General features: G+C 39.8%; 1 protein-coding gene and 1 pseudogene across 1 annotated transcript; both read right to left on the reverse strand.

The window, feature by feature from the left end:
• Positions 1 to 19,432: 19,432 nt before the first annotated feature.
• LOC107822588 (disease resistance protein RPV1-like) lies at positions 19,433 to 20,200 on the reverse strand (annotated as a pseudogene).
• Positions 20,201 to 20,492: 292 nt separating this feature from the next.
• Positions 20,493 to 21,030, reverse strand: LOC142163180 (disease resistance protein RLM3-like). Its single transcript, XM_075220439.1, has 2 exons — positions 20,964 to 21,030; positions 20,493 to 20,884 (listed from the first exon to the last, which is right to left on the reverse strand). The coding sequence occupies exons 1-2, from the start codon at positions 21,028 to 21,030 to the stop codon at positions 20,493 to 20,495; spliced, it is 459 nt and encodes a 152-aa protein (XP_075076540.1).
• Between the last annotated feature and the right edge of the window lie 295 nt (positions 21,031 to 21,325).

A 21,325-nucleotide genomic window follows, 5' to 3' on the forward strand; every position in this document is an offset into this window, starting at 1 on the left:
TTGTTATGTGTTTGCTGATTTATGAATCCCGAACCCCATATCCCCTCTATGTGTTTGTGTTCTCTGGCTGGTTTGTGGGCATGTCAGCATCAGATATTGTTGTGCATGACCCAAACCTGACCCTTTCTGGGGTCACATGCTTCATACAATGTACTCCCAAAACCCCTTTGACCCCTTTATGTAACTACTGATTCTGTGGGGTTTGAGCTTTATTATTACTATTTCCAAATCACCCTTACTAATCACTATTTCCAACCCAGTTTTAAATAAATCTTTGTATTCTGCGCTTCCACTATATTCTTAGAACCTAGGTTCTGCCCCTCTTGTGTGATCCTTGCCTTGGGACCTTTGAGTTCCCTCTGAACTTGGACACATAAGGGCTGGCCCTTCCACACTGCACTCATTTCTGTCTGGTTATGCAAACCTGGGTGTAAGCACTGCCCGGGGTCCCTTGAGACCTTTAGGGAACTTTGACACACCCAGGTGTGAAAAAAGCTTTGAACACCATTGGCATTTGAGGTAGTTTATTCCATAACTCAGAGAGGAAGTCAAGAATCAGGCTTCTTATGGTTGTAACTTATTATTTTGCACTTTTCTGATGTAATTCAGTCATTTTTGGTCTGTAATAATTTGTAACAAATATTGGGGTTGGCTAGTGAAAAGGGATGGGGTGACTATGCATGCTTTAGCTATTAGAAGGGTAGATAACATGCTTATAGGATCTGTTTAATAAATTCTTCATGTTTTACTTCCACACTTAGATAACATGCCTATAGGATCTGTTTAATAAATTCTGCATGTTTTACTTGTTACACCCCGCAATATTACATCCTGCAGTATTATATTACGACAATATTACCCTCTGCAATAATATATTACAATGATATTATGTCTAGCAGTATTAACTTACGACAGTATTCTACCCAGCAGTATTACATTACGGTGATGTTACGTTTCACAGTAATAAGTTACGACAGTGTTGCACCCTGCAGTATTGTACGTTGAATTTGTCGTAAGGTAATTGGCATCAGTCCAAGGAAAAGATTATTTAGAGATTATAAGGATTGTAAGTGATGAATAAATTCGTGAAGGTGAGAGGGGAAGCAAGTCGAAGAGAATGAATTTCGTTGAAATTTGGTATTTTGGGATAAAATACATCTCAAGCGAAAATACTCGGTATTTATGGACTAGTACCATACAAGGTACCACATGACCATAATAGTAAGGCGTATAAGGTATGTGAAAAGTGAGTAATATTTTAAGTAACTGGAAATAATTCTCAAATTTTCGAGTAATTGGTTAATTATCGGGTAACGGAACATTACCCGATTAACTAATAAGTGGATAAAATTTATTAACTAACCACCCCACCCACGTGGCACAAGGCCACTACTTAAAGAGAATGACTCATAACAATGGTACATAGGTGTCTACACCAAGGAATAAATAAGGTTTAATTATCAAGATAAGACTTAAAAGTCTTATATCCATTGTAGGAATCTGGACAACCTTGAAATATGATACAATAATTTGGTATCAATCCATTTAAAAAGCTACAAACAGTAACAACTCCAACAAGACATCAAACGTTGGAACGAACAAAGCTAAGAATTAGATTACATCTCATTATATTTTTGGTCTTAAAGCCAAAAAACGCTAGAAGCAGAAGGAAATTTCGTTTCAATTTCAAAATCCAAGTTTAAATTCCATTCAAGAATTTCGCAGAAGCAGATTCATTCAAACAATTCAAGAAATAGGTATGTTAAGGCTATCCCGTCTTCCTTTTGGCATGATCCATACGATACGAACGAAACGTGCAAATGCACAAATTCCATGAATGACTCTACTCATAGAAGTAATAGAAATATCTATGTTCTTTAATTTCCATGTTTCATAATATTTTATCAGTTGTTCATGGGTCTCAGAAAAATACAAAAGTTGAAAAGATGTTACTTTATGACATTGCTCAAGAAGCAAAATGGTCTTATGACATTCCGAATGATTTTATTGACGTACTTTTCATGCATTGCATTCATGTGCATTGACTCATGACCAGATGGCGTTATATACACGTATATATGTAAATATATGTATATGGGATATGGGAAAAGGTTACGGCGTTATATACGCACCACCACCTGATCAGCTGGTATATGATGATGATGTTGCCCACAGTGGCTGAAATATGATTCAAATGGCGTTATATACGCATATATGGGTATGTATTCAAATGGCGTTATATACGCATATATATGTATGTATTCAAATGGCATTATATACGTGTATATATGTATGTATATGGGATATGAGAATGGGAATGACGTTATATACGCACCACCACCTGATCAGCTGGTATACGATTATGACTTTGCCCACAGTGGCCGATATGATATGATATGATGGGATGCCCTCAGAGGCTGATGATGTTATGAAACATATACCTATGCATGACCTGACATTCATACGCATATGCATGATGCTGAAAGTAAGTTATGATTTACAAAGTTATTCAGACTTACGGGTTAAGTCATGTACTCCATATGTCTTCCATGTCTCCTATGTATTTATTTATGTGCCTTACATACTCGATACATTATTCGTACTGACGTCCTTTTTGCCTGGGGAAGCTGCGTTTCATGCCCGCAGGTCCTGATAGACAGGTCGAGAGCCCTCAAAGTAGGCTATCAGCTCAGCGAAAGATGATGGTGCGCTCCATTTGCTTCGGAGTTGCGTATTTGGTTAGTATGATTTAGACGTCTATTGTTTGGTATGGCGGGACTCTGTCCCAACCTTTGTGACATTTATGTACTCTTAAAGGCCTGTAGACATATGTCGTGTACGTGAAAGATTGTATGGCCCTATCGGCCTATGTTTGAGTTTATAAATGATTATGTTAGCCTATTAGGCCCATATGTCACATGTATATAATGATGTAATAAGAAAGGTACATTACGTTGGTACTCGGTCAAGTAAGGTACTAGGTGCCCGTCGCGGCCCATTGGTTTGGGTCGTGACATTACTTCCACACTGAGACACCATGCCTATATGACCCAAGTCAGCCTTTAATATTTAGATACCATGCTTGTAGGAATTAAAATCAGCTATAATAGAAATCATGTCTATAGGATCTAAAACCAGTTTAGTTAAAAATCAGTTTGACTCGTACTGTTCTGAATCAGTTTAAGCAACCTACTCATGTTATTAATACAGTTTAGAAAGCATGCCTATAGGATCCAAATCACCTGTTTAAAAATTAATCGTTGCTCTGCTGCACTCCTAATCAGTAATAGATATCATGCTCATAGGACATCACCAATACACACTTAGGCAAGCCTTAGGTAATAATAATAAAATTGAATCCGCCTTTGCTAATTAGCAACTGCTACAACTAGTAGGCAGGCCTGATTCACACTTTTTATCTGAGTTGTGTACTAAATTGGTCTGCTTCAATAATTAAAATACTCTGCCTTAGTACTTTAAATTCTGGCCCTAATTGTGTTTAAGTCATGCTATTATGTGCATTGTCTGCGGAGGTACATATGAGCCTCTTAATTGTTTATATGTTTCCATTAATATGCAAACCTAAGAGTCAACCTAAAATCCTCCCCCCTTATAGGAATAGTAGTCCAAAATTCCTCCGGAACTAATAGGAGTGGGACGGGTAATAGCATGCAATAGAGGTCGAGACCAATCCGCGCTTTAATACCTTAACGGGGTGGGAAGGGTAGATATGGATATGATGACCGGTGCGCTAATTCCACGTGTATCCCCTCTTCTGAGAAGTGTCATACGGGGTATCGCATTAATGTGATCCATATTATAAATAAACCTAGGACCCCCCTCTTTTTTATATTCTCAAGTATTTGTAGAACTGTAATTCCTTTTCAAAATTTGCCTTTTAATAATTGTTTTCAAACTCTTTTGTGTTCAAACTTAAATCTCCTACTATTTGAGCCTATATTTGTCTATCTGCTAATTGTACAAAATTCACAAAATTGTCTGGCCGGGAACCACACTTGTGGATCCTGAGGTATGCCTAACACCTTCCCCTTAGGATAATTTCAAGCCCTTACCCTATCTCTGGTTATCAAACAAACTTAGAAATGAACCCTATAGGTGTCCTAATGCACCTTAAATCATTAGGTGGCAACTCTTCAAATGCAAACCCATTTCCCAAAAGGAATGAGTTGTCCTACCCCAAAAATGTCATAAACTCTATTTTCCGATGCAAAGAGGGAAAAAGGGGGCGCGACAGCGTGGCAACTCTGCTGGGGATCTTAGGCTTTTACCACTTCAGATTGTTCTTGTGAATTTGTACCTCCTTATGTTCAATTACTTGTTTAATTCCTTTAAGCATTTACTTTCCTTTTCAACTGTAAAACTGACTTATCTTCTTCGTTTCTTTCCTTTATTGCTACTTTAAATTATGAAACTGCTGTATTTATCGCTTTCTTAACGTGCAAATACGTGCCAACATGTTTTAATTATCGCATAATCATGCTCAACATCATACTCCACTCGTGCCAAACAAATACCATAGCAACGCTTATAATGAGTGGGTGCGCTCTTCCTATATCATTACCCCTCTAAATTCGAAAAGGCATATTTGCAGTAAAACTAGTCGATCAGCGGTGCAGTCGACAGTTCTGTGCCTTCCCCCTTGAGTTGTCCGCCTAAGGGTACCAATCTAAAACCCCATAGAAACCTTACTCTGTCTAAATTGTGCATGCATCATGGTCAAACCTAGTCGGGTCAGTTATGTTGTCCACATAATGATCCTTTAAGATAGCTTTGTCCAAAAGTCCACTGGGTTTCCCTAAACCCAAACGGACATCATCACGTTCTGTGCATTTATTTGGAGAACTAAATGCTTCGTGCTAATTGTTGATATTAATAGTCGAGTCTGGTGGGGGTAAGGGCCTAATCTTGTTTACCTTGCAGAAATATGAAGAACGAGGTCCCCAGCTTCGGTATGGTTAGTACACCCTCACTCTTGCTAGACTAGTGGAGGAATCTTCCATCAAATGACCAAATCAACGAATGGAAAGAGAGGGCCACCAAATCCAGTGAAAAGCTGGAGTATCTGGATTACAGCCTGTTGGAATTGGAAGGAAAGGTGAGGAAGAGAGTCACCGATTGCCAGAACGCCGAGGGAAATGAAGGAGAACATTTGGTAAAGGCATTTTTACTGGTGAACCTACGCGAGCTGGAGGATTTGATCAACGGGAGCATTCAACCTGAGGAAGGTCCTTCTGGGACCAAGTAGATAGGAGTTTATCTTTTTTGCTTTATCAATGTAATAAGGTCAATGGCCATTAGTAACTTTTATTTCTTGTTTATTTAGTGTCGTTTGGGATTCGCCTATCTTTATCAATAAAATGAGGCATTTAGCATTCTAAGTTCTCCAAATCAATTTGTCGTTAGGCCTACCTCGGGCACAAAGAGGTTCCCAAATTAGGACACGATTTACACACTATGTGTTTAAATATTGCAATACTTTTTATAATCCTCACTAACGTGATTACCTTTTGTTTTTATTTTTTTTATTATTCCCCTCCCCAAAGGTTAGTTCGTGCACTCTGGCAACATCATCCTATTCCACGAGATCCAGGGGGCCTCCACCCACTCCTCATCTTAGTCCTGTCAAAAACAAGAACAAGGGCAAGATGGAAGATTTGAACAATGTCAGAATGGAGAATCCAACTGAATAGGTAGAGGCCACTAATGGCCATGGTACTCAGGTTCATCAGGAAAATGTATCCCAACTTGAACAAAGCTGTTGAAATTCCAAGAAGAGCTCGATCAGGTTTGGAATCTGGCAAGCCTGTCATTTTCCCTCAACACCCCAGATATCAATTTCCCCAACACTCAAAACCCTACACCACCCCAAAACGTCCCAAAGCAACAGAATCATCCCCCTCCTCACCATCACACTATTCCACCAAAGACCCAATGCAATACCTGCCATACCCCAAACAATATTACGTTGCTCATCCTGGAACCCCAAAACTCCATAAACAACCACTTTCACACCCACCATAACACCCCTATCTACGTGGAGACCATGCCACACTCCACTCAACCTATCTCAAGCACACCCGAGTCTGATGAAAAGGATTTGCTTATCAGGAACCTGGTTGAGGAACTTAAGAAATTGACTAGCCAGATTCAACGCGTAGAAGGAAGCAAGGGAATTGAGGGGCTGAACTATGATTATCTTTGCATACAGCCTGATGTCGAACTACCCGAGGGGTACAAACCTTCGAAGTTCGAAATGTTTGACGGTACAGGTGATCCAAGGGTCCATTTGAGGACGTACTGCGACAAGCTGGTTGGAGATGGGAAAGATGAGAGAATCCGCACGAAGCTCTTCATGAGGAGTTTGAAAGGAGATGTGTTGTCCCGGTACATTAGCCAAGATCCAAAGAAGTGGTCAAGCTGGGTAAGCGTGACATCCAACTTTTTGGACAGGTTCAGGTTTAACACAGAGAATGCGCCGGATGTGTTCTATATTCAAAATCTAAAGAAGAAGCCTACAGAAACATTTCACGAGTATGCTACTCGCTGGAGGTCCGAAGCTGCCAAGGTCAGACCTGCCTTAGAGGAGGAACAGATGAACAAATTCTTTATCCGGGCTCAGGACCTGCAGTATTATGAACGACTAATGATGATTGAGAACCACAAATTTTACAACATTATCAAACTGGGTGAAAGAATTGAAGAGGTTATCAAAAGCGGTATGGTTACAAACTTCGAGGCCTTGCAAGCTACAAATAAGGCTTTACAGTCCGGTGGTGTATCCAAGAAAAGGGACGTAGGGGCCGTGATGGTTGCACAAAGGACCAAATCTCCCCTCAAATACCAAACTTACCCAACACCTCCACTCACATATCATCCAACCCCAAATTACCAAGCACCTTCACCCTCATACCAAGCTCCACCACCAACTTATCAATCACCTCTACCTCCTACATATCAACCTACTTCACCCAGATACTCCCAACCCACTCATGTCTACCAAACCTATAATGCTCAACCATCCCACTATCAATCACCTCCTGCACGCCAAAACTTCCCTAGACCTCGACCTAACTTTGACCGCAGACCTCCAAAACAATATACGACCATTGCTGAACCCATTTACCAGTTGTACGAGAGACTCAAAGTTGCTGGTTATGTCACCCCCATCCCTGCTGCAACCCCTGAGAACCCTTCTCAGTGGGTTAACCCAAACAAATCTTGTGCATACCACTCCGGCATGAAAGGCCACACCATCGATGAATGTCGTTCCTTGAAAGACAAGATCCAGTCTTTAATTGATAACCAGATTATTGTGGCAAAGGAACCCGCTCCAAATATCCGCAATAACCCTCTGCTAGACCATAAGGGTGGAGGTATCCACATGATTGAAATAGAAGATGATTGGGATCCCGAGGGATCAATCGGGTTGATCACAGAAGGCGATGACCCAAAGAAGCCAATAGTTACTCCCAATCCAATCATAGTCCAAATTCAACCATCTGAGGACGCTGAGGTGAACTTGTCTGTGCCACTCGAATTTGAAGCAACATCGTCCGCAAAAACACCAGCACCTATTGAGGTTGAATTCGTGTCTACGGAAAATGCACTCGCACCATTTGAGGTTGCAGTTTTACCACCCAAGGCACATGCTCCGTTCGGAGTAAGGATAGCCACACCATCCCAGTAGCAATGTCGAGCATGACACCATTCCATACAAAGGCTGTACCTTGGGATTATACAGCCGAGGCGATGAGGAAAGGCAGGGTCAGGTTCGAAGAGACCGTTGCAGCACAGGGTATAACGAGAACTGGTAGAGTCTATACCCTTGAACATCTAGCTGAGTCTAGCAAGCAGGCCTCTAACCGGCCACCCATTATTGAGATGGGTCCAGACGATCTTTGGAGAAAGGTACAGGCCAAAGAATACTCGGTCATCGACCAGTTGAACAAAACCCCGACACAAATCTCCATTCTTGCTTTGCTAAAAAATTCTGAGGTGCACAAGAATGCTCTGTTAGGGGTACTAAGTGAAGCATATGTCCTAAGCAACATCACCGGCGGGGAAATGGCTAACATGGTAGGACAAGTTCTAGAGAGCCATAAGATCACCTTTCATGAGGACGAGCTGCCACCTGAAGGGTTGGGGCACAACAAGGCACTGCACATTACCGTGCAATGCGAAAACTATTTTATCACTAGAATCCTGATCGATAGAGGTTCCAGTCTCAATATTTGTCCACTGGTAACACTCAAGAAGTTGGGTAAGGGACTACACGAGATAAAAGATGGAGCTATCAATGTGAAAGCCTTCGATGGTTTCCAGAGATCCACCATTGGTGAGATTGTCCTATGCTTGCAAATGGGACCAACATGGTTCAATGTCGATTTCCAGGTAATAGACGCGCCAGCATCTTACAATTTGCTGTTGGGGCGGCCATGGATTCATGTTGCTGGGGCCGTAGCATCGACACTGCATCAGGCAGTAAAATTCGAATGGAATCATCAAGAGGTGATCATTCACGGCGACGGTAGCAACCCTATATACAGTCGCCAGACCATTCCGACAATCGGAGAAAGAAGGAAGCTAGGTGGAGAGACTTACCACCACATTGAACGGGTAAATGTTGTTGACAAAGATAAATGGTGGGATAACAAAATCGAGAGTATACTAAATTGGAGTGGGTACGAACCTGGCAAGGGGCTCGGAAAAAACCTCCAAGGAATCGCTAAGCCCATAAAACTCAAGAAGCATGGCACTACTTTCGGTCTAGGATATGATTACACCTAGGAAGAATTCAACAACTGGTCGCCACTATGGCGCGATTCTTACTATCCACTGGAGCAACCAATACCGCGTTTGGAGCAAACTTTCCAATAGGTCGAAATTATTTATGGGTCAGACGAAGAAGAAGCACTAGCAGCGGTGAAGAACTTGTTCCTAGAGGACAATGATATGGACTGTTGTGTAATTCTCGAGGAGGAGGGGGAGGAAGGCCCTTCCATACAAGCTGTGAGCTGAGGGGAAGCCTCAATAACTGGACCATCAGGACAACGAGAGCCCGGCGAGCCTCAGGGTAGCAAGGCTAAAACAAGCATCATGCACTGTTTTTATTTTACTAAATGATTTTCTTTTCGCATTTTTCAATTACCGCAATAAGATCTTTAATGTTCAAAACAGTTATGCAATTTATCAAAGCATTCTGACTTTTCTTATAAATCAACACTCATTATCATTTTCTCTCATTACTTTACTTATACAGCATTACTATTACTTATCTTGATGAACCAATGACTGTGACATGCAACGAGACAACGCAACAAACAGACATTGATTCAGAGAAAGATGACATACCTGACGAAATTGTTAAAGAAGTTGAGAACTTTGAGAACAGACCTAAGTCCAACCTGGACGAGACCGAAACTGTTAACCTGGGGAATGAATGTTATTGGACCAATCGAGACTGCCGCTTCCAACAGACACAGGTTTATCCTAGTAGCCATCGACTATTTCACCAAATGGGTCGAAGCAACATCTTACAGAGCAGTAACTAAGAGAGTCGTGGAAGAATTTGTCCGCGACCGCATTGTTTGTCGATTCGGGATTCCAGAGTCGATCATTAATAATAACGGCTCCAACCTCAACAGTGACTTGATGAAAGCTATGTGTGAAACCTTCAAGATGAAACACAAGAATTCCATAGCCTATAGGCCTCAGATAAATGGAGCTGTTGAGGCTGCCAACAAGAATATCAAGAAGATATTGAGGAAAATGATAGAGAAGCATAAACAGTGGCACGAGAAGTTATCATTTGCTCTATAGGGGTATTGCACCACAGTACGCACATCAACTCGGGAAACCCCCTATATGATGGTTTATGGTACAGAGGCAGTCATTCCCGCCGAGGCAGAAATTCCTTCCCTAAGGATCATACAAGAAGCCGAGCTCGACAACGTAGAGTGGGTGAAAAGTCATTATGAGTAACTAGCCCTTATAGACGGAAAGAGAATGAATGCAGTTTGCCATGGTCAAATCTATCAGAACAGAATGTCCAGAGCCTTCAACAAAAGAGTCAAGCCAAGACAACTCACACCGAGACAGTTGGTACTAAAGAAAATTTTTCCGCATCAAGATGAAGCCAAAGGGAAGTTCTCTCCCAACTGGCAAGGTCCATACATGGTTCACCGGGTTCTGACAGGAGGAGCCCTCATACTTGCAAAAATGGACGGAGAAGTCTGGTCAAAGCCAATTAATTCAGATGCAGTCAAGCGCTACTATGTGTAATCTTTATTCTTGCCTTATATGATGTAAATTGAACTACGCCTAACTTGATTCCCATTTAAGAGGGGATACATAGGCAGCCCTATGGGTTCGGTCACAATTCAATAAAAATTTCATGTCCCCCCACAATTGGAAAATGGGGCAGAATTTTGATGAGGACCCTCAAAATTTCGAAGTAATCTCAGCCAATCACTGCACTAGCAACAGTTAGAAATGTCAACCCATCAAATTGGGGCAGAATTTTGAGGAGGACCCTCAAAATTCCATAGTAGGAGAGGTTGCAATGTCCCAAACCATGTCACAGTCATTGGTTCATCTGAAAAGCTATCTTAATTATATACTTATGTCATATTTTGACGAAATCATGCATGTTTATTACTAAAATTGCTTTGTTTAGCAACGCTACCCCAATAATACATATAGTATCACTAGATCAAAGCCGAGCAGGTCAAGCAAAGCCAGCGGTGATACGAACTAACTTCTCCCTTCTACAAAACTCACGATTTTTCTTTGGATGCAGGCACTTGGATTGCGAAATCATCAAACATACTATACATTCATGGGACAAACATTATTCAGGAACACGACTCTCCGAACCGTTACACGTGCAAACATTTGCTATCAACATATGCCGGTGATGCCCTGTATGTCACAATGATCCCAGTAATCGCAACACCGCAATCTACTATCAGTTAAGAAAGCTCTACTACCATTTGCCATTTTATTTCTTGCATAAGGCTAATACTCTGCCTTCTGAGGTTAAGCTCTACCTCCATCTGCATTTGCATTGCATAAGGCTACTATTCTGCCTTCCGAGACTAAACGCTTTCTTCATCTGTATTCTTGCATAAGGCTACCATTCTGCCTTCCGAGACTAAACGCTGTCTCCATCTGCATTCTTGTATAAGGCTACCATTCTGCCTCCCGAGACTAAACGCTGCCTCCATCTGCATCTGCACTTGCATTGCATAAGGCTACTATTTTGCCTTTCGAGGCTAAACGTTGTCTCCATCTGCATTCCTGCATAAGGCTACCATTCTGCCTTCTGAGACCAAACGTTGTCTCCATCTGCATTCTTGCATAAGGCTACCATTCTGCCTTCCGAGACTAAACGATGTCTCCATCTGCATTCCTGCATAAGGCTACCATTCTACCTTCTGAGGTTAAGCTCTACCTCCATCTATATTTGCATTGCATAAGGCTACTATTCTGCCTTCCAACTTGCATAAGGCTACCACTCTGCCTTCCGTGACTAAATTCTGTCTCCATCTGCATTCCTGTATGAGGCTACCATTTTGCCTTCCGAGGTTAAGCTCTACCTCCATCTGCATTTGCATTGCATAAGGTACCTATTCTGCCTTCCAACTTGCATAAGGCTACCATTCTGCCTTCCGAGACTAAATGTTGCCTCCATCTGCATTCTTGCATAAGGCTATCATTCTGCCTTCCGAGACTAAATGCTATCTCCATTTGCATTCCTGCATAAGGCTACCATTCTGCCTTCCGAGGTAAAGCTCTACCTCTCTCCGCATTTGCATCTTTGCATAAGGCTAGCATTCTACCTTCCGAGGCTAAGCTCCGCCTCCAATTTTCTTCGAGACTAAGCACTATCTCAAGCATCATTTATTTCATTTCTCTTACGGGCTAAGCTATACCCTTCAATTTGCAAGACTAAGCTCTGTCTTGTCCGCATCATGCTACTGCATCTCATGGGCTGAAAGATCGCCTCATATTGCATCTCATGGGCTGAAAGATCGCCAAATTATCCAAAGGCATCATCATTCGGAGGTACCATCTTCATAGCCCGAGAACACCATGTCATGGCATAAGGATCCCTTTTATTCTTTTGCATATCATTATTCAAAGGCATCATGGTTCGGAGGCACCATCCTCATAGCCCGAGAGTATCATTTCATGGCCTGTGAATCCTTTATTATACGCTTCATGGCCCAAGACATCATGGTCTAAGGACGTCATCCTAACCGTTCGAAGATCCGACGGGAATTTGCATCATGTTTAAATTTATGCGCGATATACGCTTGTATTGTTTCTAATTGCAGGTACACCGGCGAGCAACGACCATCCCGGCAGGAGAGATCTCGCTCCAGTTCCTGCATCTATGTCGAACCTAACTATTCCCACAAGCCGTCCGCTCACCCCGTCCCAGATATTACGTCCGTTCTTGAAAAGTCTCCATCGGCATACTCCGCCAGCGGATCCTGAACTACATATGGCCTGATTCCTATAAAGCCAGGGATATGTAGGCAGCTCAGAAAGCCAGGGTGCGGCCTAAACCTCTTCGAACCGTTTCGCTCGGTCAAAATTGGCTATCATATCTTTACCCGATAACTCTTTCATCCTTCCCGGGTAAAGAGGGGCAGCTGTGATACCCAATTTTTCTCTATATATTTTTAATATGCAAAATAACTTCAAAATGGCATATATATATGCATATGTAAGCACATCCAAGTGTTTTATTATTTCTTCATAATTTTTAAAGGTTTATAAACCAATTTATTTCCCTTTTTTATCCATAAAAATCCAATAATTATTTCTAAAATTATTATTTTAGTAATTCATTTATTGGACTTTTATATTTATTCTAAAATATAGCTAAGGTAATTTTTTGTATATTTTTATAAATTTATTTAGTATTTTAAAGCTAAATTGCACATAATTGCAATATTAGCCCTTTTAAGATTCAATTGTGTTTTATATTCATAAAATTAAGTCTTATATTTTTAAATTGTTAATTATATGTCATAAATTATTTTGGTGCTTTCAATTTATTTTCAGAAATTAATTTATAATTTTTTATAATTTAAAAAGGGGAAAATTGGCTATTTAAAGAATAGCCCAATTACATTTCAATTTTAGCCTAAATCTGACCCCAAATTAAACCCAATTTCCCCGGCCCAATTCCCATTCAAACTCGACCCCTAACCCAATTAAACGACCCAACCCAGATTCCCCACCTACCCGCTTTAATCCAGGTCGTTGATCAATCAGATCAACGGTCAATATTCGCCCTTTCCATTTTTAACCTTAAACAACCCCTAAACCTGCCTCATTCTTCACCAAACGCTTCCTTTGAATCCCTCTTCTCTTAGTTCTCTCTGAAACCTCACACGAACCCTAGTCGCCGCCATCTAATCCCACCCTAATCCACCTCAACCCCTGCCTAATCCATGGCCTCTCATGGCCATTGGAGATATGTATCAGCCTCCTATGGCTCCTAGGTGTTTGTTTCTATGGTTTCATGGCCAGACCTCGAAGGGACCTGGTCCAATCCTTGCTCGACTTCTGTTCATGGCCTTTCTCCGGCCATTCATGACCTTTCTCCGGCCATTCATGGCCTTTCAAGGCAGATCTTTGACCTTCCTCTAGCAAATCCAACAAATCCCTGCAATAGTGGAGATTATGTCGAGCCTCGTACTCATGTCCGTATCCCCGCCTATCAACCCACCTCCTAGCTAAAGAGATAAATGGTGGAGGTGGTACATCCTGAGCTACCGGTGGTAGAGGTGGCTGAAACTACAGGAACCGCTCCCAGGCCCAAACCTAATATACAATTTGGACGTAAAATTTAAGGTATATTTTTGTGATGTATGTTTTAATGAAGAGAGTATTTGACTATGTTTCACCTGCAGCAGCGGCATAAATCCTACAACATCTCGTTGGGTGCCCATGCATGCCCGACACCTCTGCCTTACAAGTAACCAAGAACAGCAACGCCCCAGCTATACTGATGTAAATCATCTAGCCGCTTAAGATGATGAAGAAATATCAAGTAACCTAGTGTACTGGTTAATATGAAGATCCGGTGTATCATGAGTAATGTCAGCATGCATGGCCTCCAAATGCAGCGGACGGGTGTCAACACAAGACGACTAGCCACAACCAATGCACCCTCATCCTCTGGCCAGAAACAGGTGAGCCGCTGCAATATCTCCAGGTACTAATCTCCCGTATAATCTCTCATGGCATGCGACAAAGCAACAAGAAGTCCATCAACCGGTAGCCTATATAGAATCTCCACGTCCTGCAGCGTGATAGTGGCCTTGCCAATGGGCAAATGGAATGTGTGCGTCTCTGGTCGCCACCGCTCTATTAAAGCCGTGATCAACGACCAATCCAGCTGTAGCCGGCTGTCACGACCCTAAACCGTACGCGGTCGTGATGACGCCTATCGTGAAATAAAGCAAGCCGACACAAATCCTCAAACCAATTAAATAGTTATAATAATTCATTTTAAGTCATTTATATACTATAAATCCCAAAATAAAGAGTGAAATAGAACAATTGCGGAAACAACATCGCCCGACATCGGAGTGTCACCAGTCATGAGCATTTAAACATCCGTCTAAGAGTATGAAAAGGACTACATAGTCTATTATAGAGCTAGGACAAAGGAAAGTAAAGATATGAGGGAGAAGCACTGGGCTGCGAATGCCGAACAACTACCTTGTCAACTCCAAATAAGCCTGCAGTGGAAGCAAATCAGCCCTCACTAGCGTGGCCCGAGACTCCTGAATCTGCACACAGGGTGCAGGGAGTAATGTGAGTACGCTAACTCAGTAAGTAATAAAAGTAAAGGCAGTTGAGCGATAAGAAAACACGTAAATCACAGCAAAATGCTACAAAGAGGCAGTATAAAACCAGAACAATGTAATAAAACAGTAAAAGCTCGTAGAAACATCTTAGTTCAGTAAAAACCTCTTTAAAACATCTTTTAGTAGTTTAAACGAGTGAATGAAAAGCAGTGAGAAAAGATAGTCACATAAAATCAGCCCCTCGGGCAAAATACCAACAGAATCAGCCCCTTGGTTATCTCACAATCACTCGTACCGGCCCCTCGAGCAATAACATGGAACAACATCAGCCCCTCAGGCTATATCACATCTCACACTGGGTACCCGCGCTCACCGAAGATGTACAGACTCCTGGAGGTGCCCCTTACGGCCCACGCGCAATAACAAGCTATCTCGTTGCGTAACAAATCAGGCCCTCAGCCTCATAATCACGAATCAGTACAATATCGCTGCAGCGTACAGCTCGATCTCATAATAACCTCACAACACAGGCCCTCGACCTCACTCAGTTAGAAATCTCTAAAAGCCACTCGGGCACAATAAAATATGATATTCAGCCCAAAATATCATTTAAGATGTCAAAATAGAGTAAATACGGCTGAGTTATAAAAATAGCAGAATACAGCATGACTGAGTACAAATATGAAATCAAAACAATGAGGAATAGTAGTAAAAGTCCCCTAAGGGTCCAAAACAGTTGGCACGGGGCCCAAATATGGATTTCAGCCCAAAACATGATGATAGCAAACAGCTTTCAATCAAATACGCGATTAAACAGTCATACGGGACGGACTAAGTCACAATCCCCAACGGTGCACGACCCCACGCTCGTCATCTAGCATGTGTGTCACCTCAAAATAGCACAACGATGTGAAATCCGGGGTTTCATACCCTCAGGATAGCATTTAGAATCATTATTTACCTCTATCCGGGCCAAACTCTAGCCCGCGATACCTTTGCCTCAAATCTATCAAAAATTAGAATCATGACGTCAAAATATGTTAAGGGAACGAAGCCCAAGCGAAAATAATCAAATTATAATACAAATCCTGAAATTAACCAAACCCGACCCCCGGGCCCACGTCTCGGAATCCGATAAAAATTATATCAATAAACTCCTTATCCTCCCACTTGTCCGTCCATTGTTGATACCCAATTTTTTTTTTACATATTTTCAATATGCAAAATAACTTCAAAATGGCATATATATGCATATGTAAGCATATCCAAGTGTGTTGTTATTTTTCCATAATTTTTAAAGATTTTTCAACCAATTTATTTCCTTTTTCTATCCATAAAAACCCAATAATTATTTTCAAAATTATTATTTTGGTAATTCATTTGTTGGACATTTATATTTATGCTAAAATATAGCTAAGATAATTTTTTTGCATATTTTTACAAATTTATTTAGTATTTTTAAGCTAAATTACACATAATTACAATACTAGCCCTTTTAAGATTCAATTGTGTTTTATATTCATAAAATTAAGTCCTATATTTTTAAATTATTAATTATATGTCATAAATTATTTTTGTGCTTTCAATTTATTTTCAGAAATTAATTTACTATTTTTTATAATTTAAAAAGGGAAAAATTGGCTATTTAAATAATAGCCCAATTACCTTTCAATTTTAGCCTAAATCTGACCCCAAATTAAACCCAATTTCTCCGGCCCAATTCCCATTCAAACCCGACCCCTAACCCAGTTAAACGACCCAACCCGGATTCCCCACATATCCTCTTTAATCCAGGTCGTTGATCATTCAGATCAACGACCAATATTCGCCCTTTCCATTTTTAACCTTAAACGACCCCTAAACCTACCTATTCTTTACCAAACGCCACCTTTGAATCCCTCTTCTCTCAATTCTTTCTGAAACCTCACACGAACTCTAGCCTCCGCCATCTAATCCCACCCTAATCCACCTAACCCCTACTTAATCCATGGCCTCTCATGGCCATTGGAGATGTGTATCAACCTCATATGGCTCCTGGGTGTTTGTTTCTATGGTTTCATGGCTAGACCTCGAAGGGATAAGGTCTAGTCCTTGCTTGACTTCTGTTCATGGCCTTTCTCCGGCCATTCATGGCCTTTCAAGGCAGATCCTTGACCTTCCTTGGTAGATCGGTAACTTTCAAGGTCTTTCTCACCTTTTCTGGGTTTTTTGAAACCCTAATCTTTAAGATCTTTCAATTTTCTTCAGATCTATCTTAGATTTGTGCTTACTACGAACTTCTTAAGTGTTTTCGTGAAGGTCTCTCGATTTTCTTTCAAAACAACTCTTCATTTTTCAACGATTAGGGTTTTCCTTTAAGTTTTTTTAAAGATCTTGCCTCTGATTTTAATATTGTTCGTGATTTTGCTATGTTTAAAACGACTTGCTCATGTTGTTCTTCTATCTATTTTAGCATGTTAAAAACCCTAGTTCCTTTTTTATCCGAGTTCTGAAATTGTTTGCCTAAACGTGTGCTTATTTTAAGCTCTTTGTTTTTGAATATCTTCTCCTTGTTTGACTTATCTGATTTAAGTTCTTTTCATCTCTTAAACTCGACTACTATCGAAGCCCTAATTTCTTAAAAAAGGATTTTTTCTCATTTATTACTACTGTGAGACCTTTACTTGTTTCTGATTTATCTTACACTACAAGAAAAGAGATCTTTAATGACCATTTCTTCACGAAAGGAAATTAATCCAGTCGTTATATATGTACTTATAGCGGCCAATATTTATTGTCGTCGTTAAAGTTATTTTTTATTATAATTTTTACGAGGGAATAATTTGTGGTCCTTCAAATTGTGTCAGTCCCGTCGTTAAATCTTAATTAAAACAAAAAACAAGCTCTAATTTTTCCCTCCTTTATTTTCTCAACTAACTATCCGCACATTACCCCCAAATTATCAAAAAAAACCCTACAATCTCTCGCCTAAAATGCTATCCCAAAAGACGCAGAACAACTTCAGCAAAGAAGAGGCAAAGAATCACGAACAAATAGGGCTCTCGCTGCAACTGGCCACTACTCGATCGGCGAAGAAGTTCTGAAATTAACACTATATATACAGAGCAGAGCAGAATTCAACAGATAATCACAAAAAAATTTGGGCTTGTGTACTTAGCTTATAATCTGTCTTCTCTGGTGAATCTGTGTCAACGCTAATAGGATTCCGTTCTCCTTCTCGTCGAGGTAAAGTCAAATTATAACTACCCTTTAATGTTGTTGTTTTATGTTTTGGACTGATTTTCAACTTGTTTTCATGGAGTTTTCGGCTGAAATGTTGGTGGCATTTTGGAGCTAGTTTTTCTGGATTTTAGTTTTCGTTTTACTATTGCATTTTGGGGTTGTTTTGGGATTATTTTGGAGCTAATGTTGAGCTGATTTTGTCCAATAAAACAACTGGGTTTGGGATGAGTTTAATCGATAGGAAGAGAAAAGATGAACTTAGGTGTTGGGATTTTTGAGAGAGGGTAATGATGAGCTTGGATGATATTTGGATGATTTTTCCTTCTGCTTTTTCGTATCTTTTTGTTGGCTTCTTTTCCGATCTCCTCCCTCTGTTCTCTCTCCGTTACTCTATCTATACTCCCCCTGTTTTCGTCCGTCAAGTTAGAATGGTGAATCTGTGTTGCTAAACTTGTAGTAATAACTATTGTGAAATCGTGTCTTTTTTTATCTCTCTGCTTTTCAAATATTGGATTTCTTCTTAGAATTATATGTATATTTTTTAGATTTATAGTTACATTGACGCCCTTTATGGCGAGGCTTCTTGTAGTACCCCTGCTATTTGTTTGCTTGCTGGAAGATTAAGATTTAAGAATCAAACATGCTTGTAGGAATTAAATTTTCCTCTTAATTTGTAACAATATGTGGTTAGATGTGGTGTTCCTTAGTTCTTCAAGTCCATAATCTTTCTCTTCTTTCTTGTTCCAGCAGTGTTTTAATTGGTTAATGTAGTTGATGAGTGAGATTAGTTTAGCTTTGTTCTTTACAACTTTTTCATCTCGAAAGAGATGATCGTCTTTGCTAAGGAAATCTAGAAAATAACTATACAATAATTAAGATCTGCTAAGTCAGAGATGCCACTAATCTGTTTTGGTAAAATGCTTTATGCATGTTTTGTGTGAATTTAAAGTCACATTATTCAGTCAACTAAAGTTAGCATATTTTACTTCGTTTATGTAGTAGACCTCTGGTTATATGAATTGGCTCAAAAGAACTTTCATGTTATCATAATCTATGAATTGTAAATATATCAATATTGTTGAAGTATTGCAGAAAGTAACAGTATAAAATTCACTAAGTTGTTTCCATGATAAATCATCACCAACCTGTGGTGATTAATTAAAAGCTCTAAGCAGCACTTTTAACTAGGAGATTGAGGGGGAAGTCACATGTTTTAATTTGGTTTAGGTGAATAACCTGCTTTAGTTTATTCTTTGTCTGACTTTGCTCTCTTCCCATATCTTGAATCAATGAATCCACTTTCAGCTTATCCTTGTCCATTTCGATCAGATATCTATCTGAAAGAATCTCAAGTCCTACTACTGAGAAAAACCACATCCATCAAGTATTGTAACTACATAATCTTTATCCTTTCCAACAAAGAAACAGACAATATCGAGGTACAGATTTTGTACATCATCATCTGATAGTAAATCATAGCTGATTTTGAGTTTTTCTAGGATTTTATTGTCAGGGATTGCCTTTAGTTTTCTTAATGCACATTCCCACACCTCTATACTTCTGTCACAAAGAGAAGAACCTAAAACTTTGAGAGCCAAAGGAATCTCTTTACAATGAAGTATCACATTTTCTGAAAGGTTCTTGTGATCTTCTGAAGGTTGTTCTTTTCCAAAAGCATACCAACTGAAGAGTCGAATTGATTCTTGGGCATTCAATGGCATGAACTTATACATCTTACATCTGCAGACCTCACTAGCATCAAATAGGTGCTGATTTCTAGTTGTAATGATAAGTTTACTACCCGGATAAAACTATTATCGCATCCCAAGTACAATATTTAACTGATCTCTATAATCTACATCATCGAGAACAAGAAGAATTCTTCTGCATCGAGTGGCCTCTTGAATCTTGTTGACTCCTTCATCGACATTGTATATCTTCACAACCTTCTTCCCCAGAACACTTGAAATAAGTTGTCTTTGTATACTTACAAGACCATCATGTCTTTCTGAAGTTTTATTTACATCAGCAAGAGAGCTGCTGCCATCAAATTTGTCAAAGTTCATATTGTAAGTTGTCTTAGCTAGTTTAGTTTTACCTATACCTCCCATCCCATATATAGCCATAATATCAATACTAGTTGATCCATATTTCAATCAGAGACTGAATATCTCTAACTCGAGAATCTATTCCAACTGGATGGAGAGCAACACTTAAAACTGCGTGATTTAGTTTTCATGCAGCCACCTTCACAATCTCTTGAATAAACTTTGACTCACACCTAAAAATTGGATTGTATTTAATACCATCTATAGTCAGGAATAAAGCACATACTCTGCAATGGAACAATTTGAAATCCACTAATATAAAACTACCTATAAACATCAAGCTAGTAAAAGTTTACCCATCAGTTTTATTCTATAAGACCATTCCTCCCAAATCAGCAACTTCTGTTAGAGCAGCCTTCCATTCCTTTACCTTATGCAACAATTCCAGTCTCCTTCCTTCGGTCCCGGATTTACATCTCTCTTCATATATTAAAGAATCTTGTTCAAAACTACCTTTTTGTTTCCTGACTTTTGAGGGATCCACATCATAAAACACGGGTAGAACAAAACGTCGAAAAGCTCTCTTACTCTCAAGTATAAACAAAAGTTCATCAAGGCACCTCTCTGAAGAGGTATACTCTTTAGTGAAGACAACAATGAGAATTCTTGATTCTTGAATTATTTTCTGCAATTCTTTACATCCCTTTTCATCTATCTCAAGTTCGTCAACCTTGAACGTGCGAATACCAACATTTGATAAAGCTGAAAAAAGATAATCTCCAAAGGACAGGCCTATTTAGGTTGCCAAACTCAGAAATGCATGATAAGAAAACTGAGTCACTTTTTGTTTTGTTTTGATCAGTCACTGATAAACGATTGTTCTTTGATAAGAAATTGTCTAGAACCATAGAAGAGACAAATAGGCGAGCGTAAAACTTGTCAATTCATGATAAATATACAAGTTGAAGTGTTTTGCTTATTTTTTGGCTTGTTGAATAAATGTTTACTTCTGGCTAATACATTATTTTAATCATATATACATATATATATATATTACACATGCAACAGATTATGGCACCTGATAAGAAGTGGATGGAACTTATCCATGACCGACTTGGTAATGCTTACAAGCTTGGGGTGGACAATATTTTGTATTTTGCTTTTACAAGATTAAGTGAAGCGCGTGTAATACGTTGTCCATGT

Source organism: Nicotiana tabacum, chromosome 8 (genome assembly GCF_000715075.1).
Source record: "Nicotiana tabacum cultivar K326 chromosome 8, ASM71507v2, whole genome shotgun sequence".
NCBI lineage: Eukaryota > Viridiplantae > Streptophyta > Magnoliopsida > Solanales > Solanaceae > Nicotiana > Nicotiana tabacum.